Source organism: Bos grunniens, chromosome 29, assembly GCF_055505025.1.
Source record: "Bos grunniens cultivar Pamir isolate PY7600 chromosome 29, Bosgru_T2T1.0, whole genome shotgun sequence".
Classification (NCBI taxonomy): Eukaryota; Metazoa; Chordata; class Mammalia; order Artiodactyla; family Bovidae; genus Bos; species Bos grunniens.
This window is the reverse complement of record NC_141193.1, coordinates 34,503,671-34,521,884: the sequence shown is the minus strand read 5'-3', so window position 1 is coordinate 34,521,884 and position 18,214 is coordinate 34,503,671. Positions and strand designations below refer to the sequence as shown.

Below are 18,214 nucleotides of genomic sequence, written 5' to 3'. Positions count from 1 at the left end.
AGTGTGCCAGCCACTGGGGAGATACGGACAAGAAAGGGGATGGGAAATGGATTCCTTCTCTCCTCTAGAGGAGTTTGTTGCTTACTAGAGAAAAGGAGCTAGCCAGTGCTTATAAATAACTAGACTGCAAGGTAGACAGCCGTAGGTAATAAGCAAAAAGTAGCTATAAGTGGGTGTTTGGATTCATATGAGAAAGCGTAAGATCACTCTTGCTAGGAGGGATCTGGGGAGGTGTCATGAAAGAGGTGTTTAAATGGGGCTTTGAAGGTTAAGTAGGACTTGGACAGTGGAGGGGGTTGAGGGGAAGGCTTTGCAGGTGAAGTCATCAAGGGGGTGTGGGTTGAGGAGGGGAGCGGGGTAGTTTGGCTGCATCCCAGAGACGACGTGAGAAGGAACCTTGTGGCAAAGGATTTAGGCTGGGAAGGGAAACTGGAGCAGTCAACTCTTGGTTCCAAAAACTCAGGCTTTCTCCTCCCCGGTGTTTCCTAAACCTTAGTTTTCAAGATTATTTTATATTGTACATAGACTCTATTTCAAAAATTGTATTTTTATTTTAGTCAACTAGAAAAAATATAATTAGGTAACTCGAACTATTATTCTGGATTTCTTTTTTAAGTAAATTTGTTTCAGAAGATAAATGAGTCTAAAAATACGAAGTGACTCAGAGAACAGCTGGTGTGTGGCTATGGCAGCAACATAAAGGCAGTACCCAAGTGAGTGACGTTTGGAAGCAAGACTCCCGGCTCGGGTGGGGCCCATGCAGGTGGCACAGGTGTGGAAGCTGTAGTCTGGGGTTGGGGGTGATCTCAGTATTTGGGCCTCTCCTAAATGAGAAGAGAGATTGCTGCCATGCTGGATCTCCCAATTTTTTAAAGAAAAGCCACCATTCAGATTTTTCTGTGAACTCTCCTTTTTGAAAAATTCTGGCAACGAATTCAAATTTTTTGAAACACCGCGCAAACAAAAGCGTTCATAGGCCTCTCTGATAGTGACTCTAGATGCCAAGGAACTGCGTCTTTGTCGGGGGCCTGAAGAGACTCAATTTCAGGATGACAGCTTGGGCCTCCAGGTATAGGACAGACTGACAGGGACAAGGCTGGAGGCAGAAGTTCCCTTGGAGGGCTGATGCAGTGATTCAGGCCACAGGTGATGCCAGGCAGGCATTTTCCAAGCAAGACCTGGCCACCATGGACCTTTTAACCTGCAGGCGTCTAGGTCATCTTTCATAGTTCTGTGCATTTTCAGACGTGACTGTCCTGACATGAACAGAGCGGGAGGGGATTGGTTTTCCGTGTGGTTTATAAGTAGTATCAACCTTGGTGACAAGCCTGGATAAAAGATTGAAGAGTAATTAACAGTTCCCCCCACCCCCACCTCCTCAGAGCCTTTTTCTGTTCCTCCATTGTCTGTCATCACAGCATAATTCAGCACAAAGTGATGCTCATTAGATGGAACTCTCTAGCCAGCAGCCAAGTTGAGCTTTTAAAAAACTGGGGGGAAAAAAAATCTGATTTCTTAAATAATTTGTTCCAAAGACAGACTTGACATGAAGTTGGCATGATGATCAGCAGGTCACTGCGTGGGAGCAGCAAAGATGATTATTCTGCATCCGGCTCTCACCCGACCCCCATCTTGCCCAGGACTGCTTTGCATTTCAAAAGGCCGCCTATTCTTTAAGAGCTATTCAAACACTCCCTCCTGGAGGGCCAAGCCCTCCTCTTTGGAAGTGGTCCACGAGTTCTTTTGCATTCTTGCATAGTTTAGATCTTTGTGTCCTCTGGTCTTGTTTTTATAAACTTGTGTGTTAAGTCCCAGCCTTTCTTCGAGATCAGTAGTTCTCAAAGTGGTACCCAGGCCACGGGCATCAACGTCACCTGGGACCCTACCCCAGATCTATTAAATCTGCAACTCTGGAGATAGGGCCCAGCAGTCCATGTTTTAACAAGCCCCTCAGGGAACTAATCTAGGATGAAGTTAGAAAAAAACCTGTGCTAGGTACAGGAGACAGAGAAGGCAATGGCAGCCCACTCCAGTACTCTTGCCTGGAAAATCCCATGGACGGAGAAGCCTGGTGGGCTGCAGTCCATGGGGTCGCTAAGAGTCAGACACGACTGAGCGACTTCACTTTCACTTTTCACTCTCATGCATTGGAGAAGGAAATGGCAACCCACTCCAGTGTTCTTGCCTGGAGAATTCCAGGGACGGGGAAGCCTGGTGGGCTGCCGTCTATGGGGTCATACAGAGTCAGACACGACTGAAGCGACTTAGCAGCAGCAGCAGCAGGTACAGGAGAAAGCAGTATTTCCTGAGCACCTTCAAAGTACCAGGTATGTGCTTATACACACACACACACACACAAACACACAGTAGTTTTATATAATATAGACACTTGTGTAAGGCAAACGGTTTTCTCCTTCCACAGATAAATAGACTGAGATTCAGCGACTTTCTGTAAGTCTTACCAGTTGACATTTAGACGCAGATCTGCCTGACTTCAGTGGCTTGTTTGGAGCCTTTTTCCTTCTCCTTGAGAACAAGGACCACTCTTCAGGTCCTCCTGATGGCACCAGCCCAGTGGAATCAACCAGCTTGTTTGAATGAATGAGTGAATGATCAGTGAGCAAATGACAGAACCATATTGTTGTCCAAGTATGCTATAATGTGAGTGGTAGGAGCCACATTCTGAGTCTTGAATGCTGGCAGGTATGTTTTAACACCAGAATTTTGATGAACAAAACCAGAAATCAGTACCATTTGGAATTTACTGGTCCTGCCAGCACCCTTGTGTCATCCTCACTCAATAACTGAGACCAGAGGCGAAGAGAGTGGGACCGGCATGTTTTCTTATTGAATTGGCAGTTATGGTGTAGGGAAGAATCCCTCATTTAGGTGGGAGGAGAAATACAGATTTTAATACTAGCCCTGTCACTTATTAGCTACATGAACTTGAATGAGTTCTCTGCCTTCGTGTTCCCATCTACAAAATGGGGAATAAAAAACAGCACTTTCCCTTCCTGCATACAGAGTTATTGTAAGGCTCAAATGAAACTGTGAGCAACTGTATGCAGAAATGCTTTAAAAACATCATGCCCTGCACTTACCAGTTATCATCGAAGCCTGATAACTCTCAGGTAGAGCTCATCATAAAGTCCAAAGTGAATGGATGTATCAGGGTATTTTCAGTTGCCAGAAGCAAAAACACTCTCAGGGCACCTCAAGGAAAGGCAGGTGTGGTGGTGAAGTAGCTTCAAAAAGCTTCACATGGCCTGGGACTAAAACAGCCTCTGAGACGCGGTGGGGAGGCCAGGCTGCTCCCCAGCCCCATCCTGCTCTCCCCAGGGGCAGAGCGGACTCATGCCTGGCTCTGAACTCCCACTCTGTTTACCTCTCCCAGCCGACAGGCTGGCTTCCTCTGATCACCCATGACTGCTGCTTCTGATCGTGGGCTCCCCACTAACCAGGAAAACCTCCCCAGCCCCTCTCTTCTGATCATGTCTTTTGGCTTCCACTCTCATCACCAGCTGCTGTATTCCCCGGGCAGATTTGATTTCAAATACTAGAATGGGAATCTATCTGGCCAGAACCTCTGTGCAGCAGCCCATGTCTGAGAGCACTGAGCAGCCTGTGAAAATGAATCTCCTTGGGTTCCAGCAGTGACCAGTCATCTGGTCTACCTGTGCCTACAGCCCAGGCAGGAACTAGGGGCAGAGCATGGCTCCTCAGGAGGAGGCGTGGATGAAGGATGGATAAATCTGTAAAGGAAGGAAACATGGATCCACACACAAGGGCGTGCACCTCTCCTTGGAAGGTCCTTGTGCTCTTGAACAGCGTGGCACTGGGCAGTCTCATCACTGCTTGCCGTGTGTCTCGCTGGCCTCCCTGCCATATGCTCACAGAGCCTGGCAGCAGACTACGCATGGGCCGAGTTCCCTGGGAAAGGCAGTGGGCCATCTGCAGGCCCTGGCATCTGGGAAGGTTCCTGCCAACAGCCCGGGGGCCAGAGGTGAGAGCTCTTAGCCAGAGGCAGCCAGTGAGGCATCTGCTCTGTGTTCCCACCCCTGGGCCCTCCTTCCTCAGTGACTCACTGGAGACGCCTCTCACATGGTAGATTAAAATGTGAAGCTAGTTATTTGAGGACACAGCAGAGAGGTTTAAAAACATGAGGTCTGCTCTTAAAAGAGCAAACTTCCTTTCCCTCCCTCAGGCCATAAACATCATGATGATGATTTATTTTCTCATCTTTTTCATCTGTTAGTGTAGTTGTCTAAATACTGACGATTTGATTTGATTCATTAGATCACAGGATGTTTGACCTGAAAGATCATATAAGTCATCCACTGCGCTGGGTAACTTCCTAAGCCAGAGGAGATGCTCAATAAATTTTGCTGAATAAATTTAATGAATTTTGTAGATGAAAAGAAAGTTTCTGAGAGTAAAAGGGTCTTGGCTAAGGTTGCCTGAGAAGCTGCTGGCAGGGGTAGGACTAGAACCCAAGTTTCTTTGTCTTTTTTTTTTTGAAGTATAGTTGGTTTACACTGTTTTGTTAACTTCAGGTGTACAGCCAAGTGATTTAGTTATACTATGTGTGTTTGTGTATATACATGTATCTATATTCTTTTTCAGATTCTTTTTCATTATAGGTTGTTCCAAGATACTGAATGCAGTTCTCTGTGCTATACAGTAGATCCTTGTTAAAAGTTTAGCTGTTTTATGTATAGTAGTTTCTATCTGCTAGTCTCAAACTCCTAATTTATCCCTCCCCATTTACCCTTTGGTAACCATTAATTTGTTTCCTATGTCTGTGAGTTTATTTCTTTTCTAAAAAAATTTCTGGAGTATAGTTGATTTACAATGTTGTATTAGTTTCTGCTATATAGCAGATCTGCTATATAGCAAAGTAAATCAGTGAGATATATATATGCTGCTGCTGCTGCTGCTGCCGCTAAGTCACTTCAGTCGTGTCCGACTCTGTGCGACCCCATAGACGGTAGCCCACCAGGCTCCCCTGTCCCTGGGATTCTCCAGGCAAGAACACTGGAGTGGGTTGCCATTTCCTTCTCCAATGTGTGAAAGTGAAAGTCGCTCAGTCGTGTCCGACTCTTAGCGACCCCATGGGCTGCAGCCTACCAGGCTCCTCCGTCCATGGGATTTTCCAGGCAAGAGTACTGGAGTAGGGTGCCATTGCCTTCTCTGAAGAGAGATATATATATATATATATATATACACACACACACACACCTCCACTCTTTTTTAGATTCTTTTCCTATTAGGTCATTACAGAGTATTGAGAAGAGTTCTCTGTGCTACACAGTAGGTCCTTATTAGTTATGTATTTTATATTTAGTAGTGTGTATACGTCAATCACAATCTCCCAAGTTATCCTTTCCCCGCTTCCCCCCCGGTAACCACAAGTTTGTTTTCTACATCTGTGACTCTATTTCTGTTTTGTAAATAAGCTTACTGGTACCACTTTTTAGACACCACACGTAAGTGATATCATATAACAATTGTTCTTCTGTCTGACTTACCTCGTTCTGTGTAGCAATCTCTAGGTCCATCCGTGTTGCTGCAAATGGCGTTGTTTCATTCTTTTTGATGGCTAAGTAATATTCCATTGTACACGTGAACATCGTCTTCATCCGTTCTTCTGTTGATGGACATTTAGGTTCCTTTCATACGTGAGTCTGTTTCTGTTTTGTAAATAGAGAACCCAAGTTTCTTGACCCAATCCATGCATGTTCCCTTACTCCATGACTCATAGCATCATGAAATTTTGGATTTGGAAGATATCATATGGTCTGTCTTAATCTCCCTGCAATATCCTGGTCATGCATTTGCCCCCTCCCTCAGTACATCAGTGACTGAAAATGTGTGACCTTATAGCTCACCTAGTCTATTCATTTGGTCATTCAACTAACGTTCATTTAACATGTGCTATGAGTCAAGGATGGTACTATTTACTGGAGATTCAGATAAATAACACATTTCCTGCCCTCAAAAGCTTACAATATTTGGGCAGATACATACACAGCAATAGAATATAACCCAACAGCATAAGTGGTGTTCTCTATTGGTTCTTATATTGAACCAACTCCATTTCCCAAGGACTATAGTCCTCACTATACTGATTTACTGAACATGGCCCCACCCATCAGAACAAGACCCAGTTTCCCCCTCAGTCAGTCCTTCCATCAGGAAGCTTCCATTAGCCTCTTATCCTTCTCCATCAGAGGGCAGACAGACTGAAAACCACAGTCACAGAAAACTAACCAATCTGATCACATGGACCACAGCCTTGTCTAACTCAATGAAACTATGAGCCATGCCAAGTAGGGCCATCCAAGACGGATGGGTCATGGTGGAGAGTTCTGACAAAATGTGGTCCACTGGAGAAGGGAATGGCAAACCATTTCAGTATTCTTGCCTTGAGAACACTGTGAACAGTATGAAAAGGCAAAAAGATAGGATACTGAAAGGGGAACTCCCCAGGTCAGCAGGTGCCCAATATGCTACTGGAGATCAGTGGAGAAATAACTCCAGAAAGAATGAAGAGATGGAGCCAAAGCAAAAACAACACCCAGGTGTGGATGTGCCTGGTGATGGAAGTAAAGTACAATGCTGTAAAGAGCAATATTACATAGGAACCTGGAATGTTAGGCCCATGAATCAAGGCAAATTGGAAGCGGTCAGACAGGAAATAGCAAGAGTGAACGTCGACATTTTAGGAATCAGTGAACTAAGATGGACTGCAGTGGGTGAATTTAACTCAGATGATCATCATATCTACTACTGTAGGCAAGAACCCCTTAGAAGAAATAGAGCAGCCATCATAGTCAACAAAAGAGTCCGAAATGCAGTACTTGGATGCAATCTCAAGATCTCTGTTTGTTTCCAAGGCAAACCATTCAATAGCACAGTAATCTAAGTCTATGCCCTGACCACTAATGCTGAAGTTGAATGGTTCTATGAAAACCTACAAGACCTTCTAGAACTAACACCCAAAAAAGACGTCCTTTTCAGCAAAAGTAGGAACTCAAGAAACACCTGGAGTAACAGGCAAATTTGGCCCTGGAGTACAGAAGGAAGCAGGGCAAAGGCTAATAGAGTTTTGCCAAGAGAACACACTAGTCATAACAAACACCCTCTTCCAACAACAAGAGAAGACTCTACACATGGACATCACCAGATGGTCAATACCAAAATCAGATTGGTTACATCTTTGCAGCCAAAGATGGAGAAGCTCTACACAGTCAGCAAAAACAAGACTGGGAGCTGACTCTGGCTCAAATCATGAGCTCCTTATTGCCAAATTCAGACTTAAATTGAAGAAAGTAGGAAAAACCACTAGACCATTCAGGTATGACCTAAGTCAAATCCCTTACGATTATACAGTGGAAGTGAGAAATCAATTCAAGGGATTAGATATGATAGACAGAGTGCCTGAAGAACTATGGATGAGGGTTTATGACATTGTACAGAGAACAGGGATCAAGACCATTCCCAAGAAAAATAAATGTGAAAAAGCAAAATGGTTGTCTGAGGAGGCCTTACAAATAGCTGTGAAAAGAAGAGAAGTGAAAAGCAAAGGAAAAAAGGAAAGATATACTGAATTGAATGCAGAGTGCCAAAGAATAGCAAGGAGAGATAAGAAAACCTTCCTCAGTGATGAGTGCAAAGAAACAGAGGAAAACAATAGAATGGGAAATGCTGAAAATCAGAGATACCAAGGGAACATTTCATGCAAAAATGGGCACAATGACAGAAATGGTATGGACCAAACAAAAGCAGAAGATATTAAGAGGAGATGGCCAGAATACACAGAAGAACTGTACAAAAAAGATCTTCATGACCCAGATAATCACAATGGTGTGATCACTCACCTAGAGCCAGACATCCTGGAGTGTGAAGTCAAGTGGGCTTTAGGAAGCATCACTACGAACAAAGCTAGTGGAGGTGATAGAAATCCAGTTGAGCTATTTCAAATCCTAAAAGATGATGCTGTGAAAGTGCTGCCCTCAATATGCCAGCAAATTCAAAAAACTCAGCAGTGGCCACAGGACTGGAAAAGGCCAGTTTTCATTCCAGTCCCAAAGAATGTTCAAACTACCACACAATTGCACTCATCTCACATGCTAGTAAAGTAATGCTCAAAATTCTCCAAGCCAGGCTTCAATAGTACATGAACCGTGAACTTCCAAATGTTCAAGCTGGTTCTAGAAAAGGCAGAGGAACCAGAGATCTAATTGCCAACATCCACTGGATCATTGAAAAAGCAAGAGAGTTCCAGAAAAACATCTATTTCTGCTTTATTGATTATGCCAAAGCCTTTGACTGTGTGGATCATGACAAACTGTGGAAAATTCTGAAAGAGATGGGAATACCTGAAAATAAGAGATACCATGGGAATATTTCATGCAAAGATGGGCACAACGACAGAAATGGTATGGCCCAAACAGAAGCAGAAGATATTAAGAGGAGGTGGCCAGAATACACAGAAGAACTGTACAAAAAAGATCTTCATGACCCAGATAATCATGATGGTGTGATCACTCACCTAGAGCCAGACATCCTGGAGTGGTACCAAAGGTACCTGACCTGCCTCCTGAGAAATCTGTATGTAGGTCAGTAAGCAACAGTTAGAACTGGACATAGAACAGCAGACTAGTTCCAAATAGGGAAAGGAGTATGTCAAAGCTGTGTATTGTCACCCTGCTTATTTAACTTCTATGCACAGAACATCATGAGAAATGCTGGGCTAGTTGAAGCACAAGCTGGAATCAAGATTTCTGGGAGAAATATCAATAACCTCAGATATGCAGATGACACCACCCTTATGGCAGAAAGTGAAGAAGAGCCTCTTGATGAAAATGAAAGAGGAGAGTGAAAAACTTGGCTTAAAACTCAACATTCAGAAAACGAAGATCATGGCATCTGGTCCCATCATTTCATGGCAAATAGATGGGAAAACAGTGGAAACAGTGGCTGACTTTATTTTTTTGGGCTCCAAAATCACTGCAGATGGTGACTGCAGCCATGAAATTAAAAGACACTTACTCCTTGGAAGAAAGGTTATGACCAACCTAGACAGCATATTGAAAAGCAGAGACATTACTTTGCCAACAAAGGTCTGTCTAGTCAAAGCTATGATTTTTCCAGTGGTCATGTATGGATTTGAGAGTTAGACTGTAAAGAAAGCTGAGTGCCAAAGAATTGATGCTTTTGAACTGTGGTGTTGGAGAATACTCTTGAGAGTACCTGGACTGCAAGGAGATCCAACCAGTCCATCCTAAAGGAGATCAGTCCTGGGTGTTCATTGGAAGGACTGATGCTGAAGCTGAAACTCCAATACTTTGGGCACCTGATGAGAAGAGCTGACTCATTGGAAAAGACCCGGATGCTGGGAAAGATTGAAGGCAAGAGGAGAAGGGCACGACAGAGGATGAGGTGGTTGGATGGCATCACCGATCTAATGGACATGAGTTTGTGTACACTCTGGGAGTTGGTGATGGACAGGGAGGCCTGACGTGCTGCTGCCCATGGGGTTGCACAGAGTCAGATACAATGGAGCAACTGAACTGAACTGATAATCCTCAGGTACTGGACCTCTGCCAAGTTATTAAAGCTACAAAACAAAAGGTTAATCTTTATTTCACATAAAAGTGCTTTAGGTATTTTTAAGCAGGATTCATACTCCCTTAGTCAGCTGAACTACCAATTCCCTCAAGAATTCTTTATTTGAAATGTGATTTGAAGTTCTCTTAACCCCCTGGTTGCTCTTCAGTGGACATGCTCCAGCTATTGCTCTCTTCAATGTCCTTCTAGATTTGAACAACTGGGCTCCATATACGGACTGAGGGTGCAATACAAAGTTGAACTTCTGTCACTCCCTGCATTCTTCTAGGCATTACACATCTAAAAATTAGAGCAAGGAAACAGTAGTTGCTTTGGCCACCAACTGTTCTATTGAGTCTGACTGTTGTGCCATGCCCGTGACCCTGACCTCTTTCTTCCACTTCCCCCTTGCACTCTGCTCAGCTGCTCAATACAACTAACGTTACTGAGGACTCGCTTTGGGTGTCACACTCATCAGCCTCTTTGGAGAACTAGACATGTTGCTTGTCTTCAAGGAGTCACAGTCTCATTGGTGAAATTTGGTTTGCCTCCCAAGAAATAATTAATAAAGAATGTAATCAAGGGAACAATCTTTCCTCTGGACCCCTCCTTGGAGCTGCTAATAATAGCAGTTGGTAGATTTCTGGGTAGGATTGAAAGCAGATCTCCCAGTTCAAATGCCAGTGCAGAACTGGCTTCAAGCCCAGCCTATCAGGAGCTTTGTCAAATGTTTGTCATTGCCTTGACCTTGACTGCTGCAGACTGAAGCCTTTGAGTTCCATCATCTGCAAAGAAAGCTGGGACACCTACAGAGACTGATGTCTCCAAGGCCCATGGAACAGCCTTCCAGCACCTGGCACCTGCCCAGTGCCAGTCTGGAGTGTTCAGGGAGAAAGGTTCACTCAGATATTGGCATGAGCTGGCCTGTGTTTGAGCTTCTGGGAGACAGCAGGTTTAATTTGCTTTGACAGTCCTTTTCCCCAGGAGGAAATTTATCCAAACACCCTGCCTTCATCACATTCAGCACATTGCCTGTCTGCTTTCCTGTTTTTCCTATGGGGAGTTTCTGTGTGTTTTATGTGTGTGTGCGTGTTCACCCCCAAGAACCCACGTTGCCTTCTCTGGATTCATTAGACCAAGTCCGTGTGTTGCTTTGGTTCAGAAGTAGAAGACATGTGTGACCCTCCCTTAAAACCAAAATACCAACTCTGCCAAGTGGTGGGCAAACCTCTTTCCATGCATAGTGTTACACTGTTTGCTGTTCAGACTAACCCTCTGAGGTGGGTGCTATCGTTAACCGCATTTCACAGATGGAAACGTGTTTAGAGACAACTTTGCCAAAGGGCTTCTAACTAGTACGGCACATGCGTACCCAGTAAGGCTCTTCAGTCTGTCCGACTCTTTACGACCCAGCCCGCCAGGCTCCTCTGTCCATGGGATTCTCCAGACAAGAATAGTGGAGTAGGTTGCTGTGCCTTCCTCCAGGGGATCTTCCTGACCCAGGGATTGAACCCAGGTCTCTTAACTTCTTCTGCATTGGCAGGTGGGTTCTTTACCACTAGTGCCACTTGGGAAGCCCAACTAGTATGGTACCAAAGCCCACACTTATGGTCCAGGCCACCTACCATAAACTTTGACTTCAGACTAAACTTGATTCACCTACCAGATTCACCCTTGTAGCTCTGTGACTTCAGCTCTTGGTCTCCATCTCAGACTGTGAAATGGTGGCAAAGGTACCAATTTCTCATAATTATAAGGAATAAATTAGAATATATGAGAGACCTTTCCCAGTTCCATGAGAGAGAATGAGAGGGTCTCTATTAGAGTAACTGTAGAATTAACACTCTGCCTGTGCTATCTAGTTTTTTTCCCTTTTTTGGTTGTCAATAATAAATCCAACCCCTCTTCAGGATCAAAGAGGATGTAATAGATGGAACTTGGAGTATATATTTCACCAGCTGTAGTCAAGTGATGTATTCAGTCATCCAGTTGGGTGTTTTGTAGTCTACATTCCCTCCCTCTTGCCTGAAGCATTAGCATCCAAACTCCTAAGGAGAAGGAGGCATCAGAGAGTACACCTCTCTTGGGCAGTAGGTGGACCTTGGCTCTTTAGACAAGTGCTTTCAAAGAGTTGCCAACATCCACTTTTACAACCTCAGCAGAGACAAGAGAAGCAGAGGAAGGAGCTGCTGTCGGCAAGGGTGGCCTTCTGTTAGCTGGGACATATCCCAGGTGAACAATGCATGGAGGAGGTGCTGGGCGGGAGGGATAAGTGCTGGGTGAGCAGAAGAGCGAGACAAGGATGACTAGTGGGCTCTGACCTTGTTCACAGCTGGTTCCTTCTGTCTTTGGTGCTGGGGTCCAGCCTCAGGCCCCAGTCACCGCAAAGGTCTGCCTGCTCAGAGCAGACCCTGAAGCGAGCCAATGAAGGAGACAGGCTTCCCCTCCTCTCCCCTCCATTCCCCCTGTGAAACAGCAGGGCTCAGGCCGCCCAGTAGCCCTCTGACAGGCAGGATGTTCCCCTGTGGTCTCCCCTTGTTTCCTATAAAATCAGGCTCCAGGATTTCAAAAGAGAAAAGCAGGACAAGTGGCAACTGAGGGCAGGCTTTCCCAGGCATCAGTCTTAGACTCGGGAGACATACTCACCAACTGTGATCATCTTTCACCTTGACATGGTGATGCTACTGGATTATCCATGGAAAAGGGAGATGAACAGACAAAATGAGGCACTGCTGTGGGCTCACTGAGGCCTCTGTGTTTTCCCGTCTCCTGTGTTTTCTCCAGGAAGGAGCATCGTTGTCTTTTTGTCCTTCTGCAAAGGCCCCTTTGTATTTTGAGCAATATTTTGTTCAACATTCAGAGAGCACGCCCACTCAGAACACATGTCCAGAGAACAAGCTCAGGAAACATTTAAACTCTGCGTTCCAGTATTGATGGAAGGAAAAACAAGTTCCTGAAAATCACATTTCTAGCAGAACCCACTGTTATGATAGAAAAGCAAAAGCTAGGAGAAAGCTCCCTGTTCTCCAACATACCATCTACCGAATTATGAAAATCAGTTATGTACAGGCAGCTGAACTTTTAATTCAGATCTGAGCAGACCTAAGGTACACCTTCTGCTACATGAAGGCCACTGCAGTTTAAACGTGAGCAAAGCAGGAAGGGACTGTAGGGGGGAAAACTCACCAGACACTAATTGGAAACATAGCAACATGTTTATGCAATAAAGTTCACACTTCTCCCAAGCCAGTGGGTGTCACTTCTGCACTAGCGTTTAGCTTAGAGATATTTGGTCAATGGAGACTCATTATCTGTAGGATTCCAAGTGGACCCCAAGTAGTTGAAATCCTTCCAAGCAGAAGAAAGACTGTATACATAAACATTTCATCAAGGAGAAATAGTCTCCAAATATCTCGCTTCTACTTCCGTGTTGCCATCGTAAAATTACTCCATGTCTCCTAAAACTCCTGCCTTCGCTGACACCAACAGCCTGCGGCAAGTTTTGTAGCAAACAGGCTTCTAGTCTGTCAGATTCAGCAACCAACACAATATTCAGTCACAGAAAACACACCTTTTCACTAGGAAGACATTTTGGATTTAACAGGTTTGTATCTTACAGACTTCATAAATCAAAATTTAGAAAGTCTGTGACCCTTACCTGCAGCCAACCCTGTTAAAAGCACAGCTGGGAATTATGGCCACGGTGTTGGGAGATAGATGTTATACCACTGGGTTTGAGCAGACCTGGACCATAGGATTTTAGACCTGTGAGGGATCTCTGAGATCATCTAGCTGAATTCTTTCAGGGACAGCAGCAAACGTTCATTGAGGCCCTTCTTTGGAAACCAGGGCAAATGCATAGGTGAATAAACTCGGCTTCTGTCCTCAAGAAGTACACAGTCAACCCTGTAGGCTGCCTGGTCCTTCAATAGGAGCTACAGAAAAAGTCCCAGGAGTAACTTAGCCTGTTGAAGAAATGAGGAAGACTTGTCCAAAGAAGTGACATATGAATTGGATTTGAGTAGGAGTAGGAGTCGCCTAACAGGGGAGAGCAAACGCAAGGACGAGGACACAGGTGCAGGAAGATCAAGGGACATGACCAAGGTCCTGAAGCCCTTCCGTAGTGGCACAAGAGGTAGAAGCAGGCCTTTGGCTCTCTGTCCTTTATTCCTTCTGCAAGACTGCAGATGGAACCCACCCTCAAATTGCACCATTAGCCTGAAGTTTAAAGTGAAAACAATCTTGCCTTAAACTTTACTTAAAATTCTTATTTTTATTTATGTTTTTGTTTGTTTGCATTGGGTCTTCACTGCTATGCACGGGCTTCTGTGTTGACTTCCCTTGTTGCCGAGAACAGGTTTTAGGTTGTGATGTAGGCTCTAGAGAGTGTGAGCTCAGTAGTTGGGCACACAGGCTTGGTTGCCCCATGGCATGTGGAATCTTTCTGGATCAGGGATTGAATCCATGTCCCCTGCATTGGCAGGTGGACTCTTAAAACACTGGACCACCAGGGAAGCCTCTCTTATTTTAAAAAGAATATTAAAGAGAAAACATCCTAAGTTATCCTTTATAAAAAAATAGTTTTTAAGAAGCCCCTCCTAACATAGAGGCTTAACTTAAAGGCATGTAGATTCTTCCCACGTGGCGCTAGTAGTAAAGAATCCACCTGCCAATATAGGAGATGCAAGAGACTTGGGTTAGGAAGATCCCAACCCAAATGGAGGAGGAAATGACAGCCCACTCCATTGTTCATGCCTGGAGAATCCTGTGGACCTACAGTGTGCTACAGTCCATGGGGTCGCAGAGTCAGATGCAAGTGACTAAGCATTATTCTTCCAGGCAAAGCCAGTGGAGAGCTGAGATGCTCAGCTCTGCCGGGTCCCAAATGGCTTCCGAATCCTTGAATTGAGAATACAGACTAGATTAGACCCTCCTGTTCTTAACTCTGTGTTGGTGTAGTATGCTGTTCATATTATCAGAGGGACAGCAAGTGAAGGAAATTTCCCACTCATTTGCACATTTGAGCCCCTTTTCAGTCATTTCCCAGTTGGTAATGGCAGACAAATGGGAAAAGACCTTTCTGGGGAACGCACTGTGCCATGAGCTCCTCAACATCTCCCACCTTCCACCATCTACCTGTACTCAAGACATCCTTCACACTTATCTCCTCCCAGAAGCCTTCCTCCACTGGTTTTGCCCCATATCAGCTGCTGTTGCATTGGTCCTAAGTGATTTCCTGGTGATTAATACTCGCTGCCCTTGTCAGGATGTCTTTTCTGCACAGAAGCTTATAGAATTTTAGAACAGGAAACAGTCCTGGGAATCATCTCTGCTATCGCCTTCATTTCACATATGAGGAAGATGAGGCCCAGAAATGGTGGGTGGGGAGGAAGTTGCTTTAGGTTCCCAACATGATTCTGGAAAAATGGGCCCCAGAATCAGGTCTCCCTAGATCCCTTCAAGCTCTGCAAGTCCTAGAATTCACTGCCTTCCAGCTGGTCCCTCGTTGTCATCAGGACTGGCCTCACTGAGTCACAGATCTGCCTCGTTCATTCCTGGCTGTGGCTAAGTTCCTTCAAGGTCCAGATGACACAGCATCATTGAGGAAAACCAGGCTTGGGGTCCAAAGGCCTAGATTCAGATTCTGCATCCATGAATTAGTATCTCTTGAGGCCTTCAGCAAGTCCCTTCATCTCTTTGTCAGCCTCCTCGTGGTGGTGTTGCTGTTTGTAAAGTAGGAATATTGATACACTTGAAGATTTGGTGGCAGCAAGATGAAATAAGCTTTGTGGAAATAGGTGGCACAAAGAAGCCATTCAAAATACAGTGGCTTCTTCCTTTATGCCATATCTAGCATGATTGAGAAACGGGCTAATCCAAATAAACAGATTTTCTATATAGCATGTGTACTAACTGGAGCTACAAACCACTGATTAGTTTTTTTTACTAAAAGCTTCCTGCAGTGAAGCCTGTATTTCCTTGACATGTCACACAGATGATACCAAACGTACCAGGATGCGTTAGAGAAATGAGCAGCCCTGCAGAAAGTGGGCACTCATTGCAGAGGCTGGGGATATGGGAAGGGCAGAGGGGGCGTGAAGGAAAATCCCAATACCTTTTGAAGGAGCTTGGCTCTTTTCATTTCGGCAAATGGGGGGCAGGGGGCACTGAAGAGTTTTTAGGAGGAGAACAGGCTGAGATCTGTTTCAGAAAGGTGGCTCAGGCTGCTGGGTGGTGAATGAATCAGGGTGGGAGGAGGAGGCCAGCCATGAGGCTGTTGTGTTAGCCCCCGTGAGAGATGGTGGCGTCTGGACTGAGAGATGGAGAATCAGAGGTGGGAAGAGACCGATTTACAAATCCCCAGTAGCTTTGTGGAAAAACAAACAAACAAACTGGATTCACAGATTATCAGCCCATTATGAGAAAAATATAAACCACAAAAAAGTGTCAAGACCATAGGTATCACCCCATCACCCAGCCTCCAAAGATAACCACTAACGAGTTAAACCATGCATTTGCTCCCAGTGTTTTTAGCCGAAAAATTTCTCTGCATTTGTAGATACAAATTTGATTTATAAAAAATTGGTTTAGGGACACATTTCCCCAAACACATCTCTTAATGTCAGCTGAGATGCACCTCAGCAAGAGTAAACAGAACATACATTTTTAACTTGATTGACTCTTCAGTGACTGCGTCAAAAGCGCTCGAATGTGTGGGTCGTGGTTAACCCGAGGCTGGATTCCCGGGCCCTCTGTTTGGGTAAAGAAGCCTCTGTTTGCAGCTTTGTTTCTCTTTTCTCCCACAGAGTCGGTGGATAACTGCCCCAGCAACTGCTATGGCAATGGGGACTGCATCTCTGGGACTTGCCACTGCTTCCTGGGCTTCCTGGGCCCTGACTGCGGCCGAGGTGAGAGCCCTGCCCCACCCCATGGGCCTGCGGGTCCCAATCCTCAGGGCAAGGGCAGAAATCCCGGCCAGCTCCCGCCTCTCGGGAGAAGGGCTCCCAGGGGCCGGTCCGGCGGGGCCCTGGCGGGGAGGTCTGCAAGCAGAGCCCTGTCCCAGTCGTGTTATCCACTGTGCATGCCCGGGGAGGTCAGGAGGCAAGGGCAGCCACAGGAAACTGGACACGGGGTCCTTTGCAAAAATAGATTTCCCCTTGGAGGACCAATCAGCGTTTGCCAAGCGTCTTTGACGTGCATCTCCAGCGAATGTGGTTTGTCTCTGTCCTTGGGGAGGGGCCTGAGCTGCTGCTCCGTTGCTGTCTTATTACAACGCAAGCAGGGTATTGGCAGAGACCACCGAGGGGAGGGACTGGGAGGCGAGACTTCTCTTCACACGGGACCCTAATGCTGCCTCCTCTTCAGGCATGTACGATGCTAATGGTAATCACTGTGGGGAGCGTTTAAAGGCTGCCTGTGATTTGCCTGAGCATTCAGGTTCCATTTCTGTCCTGGAAGAATTAACAAGAAAAATGCTACCGGATGATCGGTGGTCCTGAGAATTTGGCACTCCTCTTGGGGAAAGGAAAAGTCCCCTTCCTTTGGTTTCTCCACCTCTTGCCTCATCCCACAGGTGTTTGCTTAGCGCCCTTTAGGACTTGGTCCTGTGCTGGACACCAAGGTTGCAACACTGAGCAAGACTCAAGCCCAGGACCTCTCAGTCGGGGAGAGTGACAGAGAAACAGATGATGATCACAAAGCAGTCAGTGACGGGTGAAGCAGACTAGAGCAAGTTAGATGCAGAAACATCTGTCAGCGTGGAAGGGTCCTAGCTTGGATGGAATGAGGAATAGGAAAGGCTCTCCAGGTGAAGTGACACTGAAACGCAGACCAGATCCTTGAGTTTGTTCATCAGCGGAAGGCAGAGATGGCTTTCCAAGCTGAGGACACAGCGCCCTCCAAATGCCATGCCGTGATGCTGCTCTGGGGCTTCTACTTGTTCTTCCTAACATGAAACAGCATAGACTCAGGCTGACGCAGCAGAGCCAGCAGACCTGAGGAAGCATAGTGATTACCTGCTGAGTGCTTTAAAAAGGAAGGAGGCCAGGTGGGAGCCGGGGGAAGGTGGCGCAGAGAGAAAATGAGGCATTCCTCCTAACATGAATTACTGTCTCATCCCATATGCACTTAAAGTTAAGAGTCGTGTGTAAAGCAGCCTTATTGTATCTCGGTAAGGCTGTCGGTACTTAGAGCACAATGCAACGTAATTTATTTTTATATAGTGTCCTTCGTACAGATGATCACAAAACCTTTTACGCTAAGTGGCAGAGTAGAAAGATAATACTTTAAAGAGCCGCACTGGGCTCAGCTATTCTGTTATTGGAGCAGTGGCATGTGGGGCTTCAGTGGAGGCCGGAAAGACAGGGAAAGCTGGAGAGTGGCTGGGTTAAAGATGACACGAAGTGGTCCAGCACCTGAGGATGGAGGAAGCGAAACGCAGCACTACTAGGAGGAGAGTCCTGCTGGAGGGGTGAGGGGCGAGCAGCAGGCCAAGCTGTCTTTTGCAGCCAGCCCAAGGAACAGATTGAAGCCTCCTGTCTAAGGAGCCTGGCAACCACCATGCAGTCACCAGTAATGAGGGGGACAGGAGAAAGCAACGTTC

At 45.7% G+C, this 18,214-nt stretch overlaps 1 protein-coding gene across 14 annotated transcripts in view; it reads left to right on the top strand.

Annotated features, from left to right (window-relative positions):
- Positions 1–18,214, top strand: part of TENM4 (teneurin transmembrane protein 4) — a 1,162,188-nt gene that overhangs the window by 979,788 nt on the left and 164,186 nt on the right. For all 14 annotated transcript variants that reach the window (XM_086385810.1, XM_086385811.1, XM_086385817.1 and 11 more), the window contains one exon: positions 16,419–16,520. In XM_086385810.1, the coding sequence (XP_086241936.1) occupies positions 16,419–16,520 (102 nt within the window). The remainder of the gene's footprint in view (positions 1–16,418; positions 16,521–18,214) is intronic.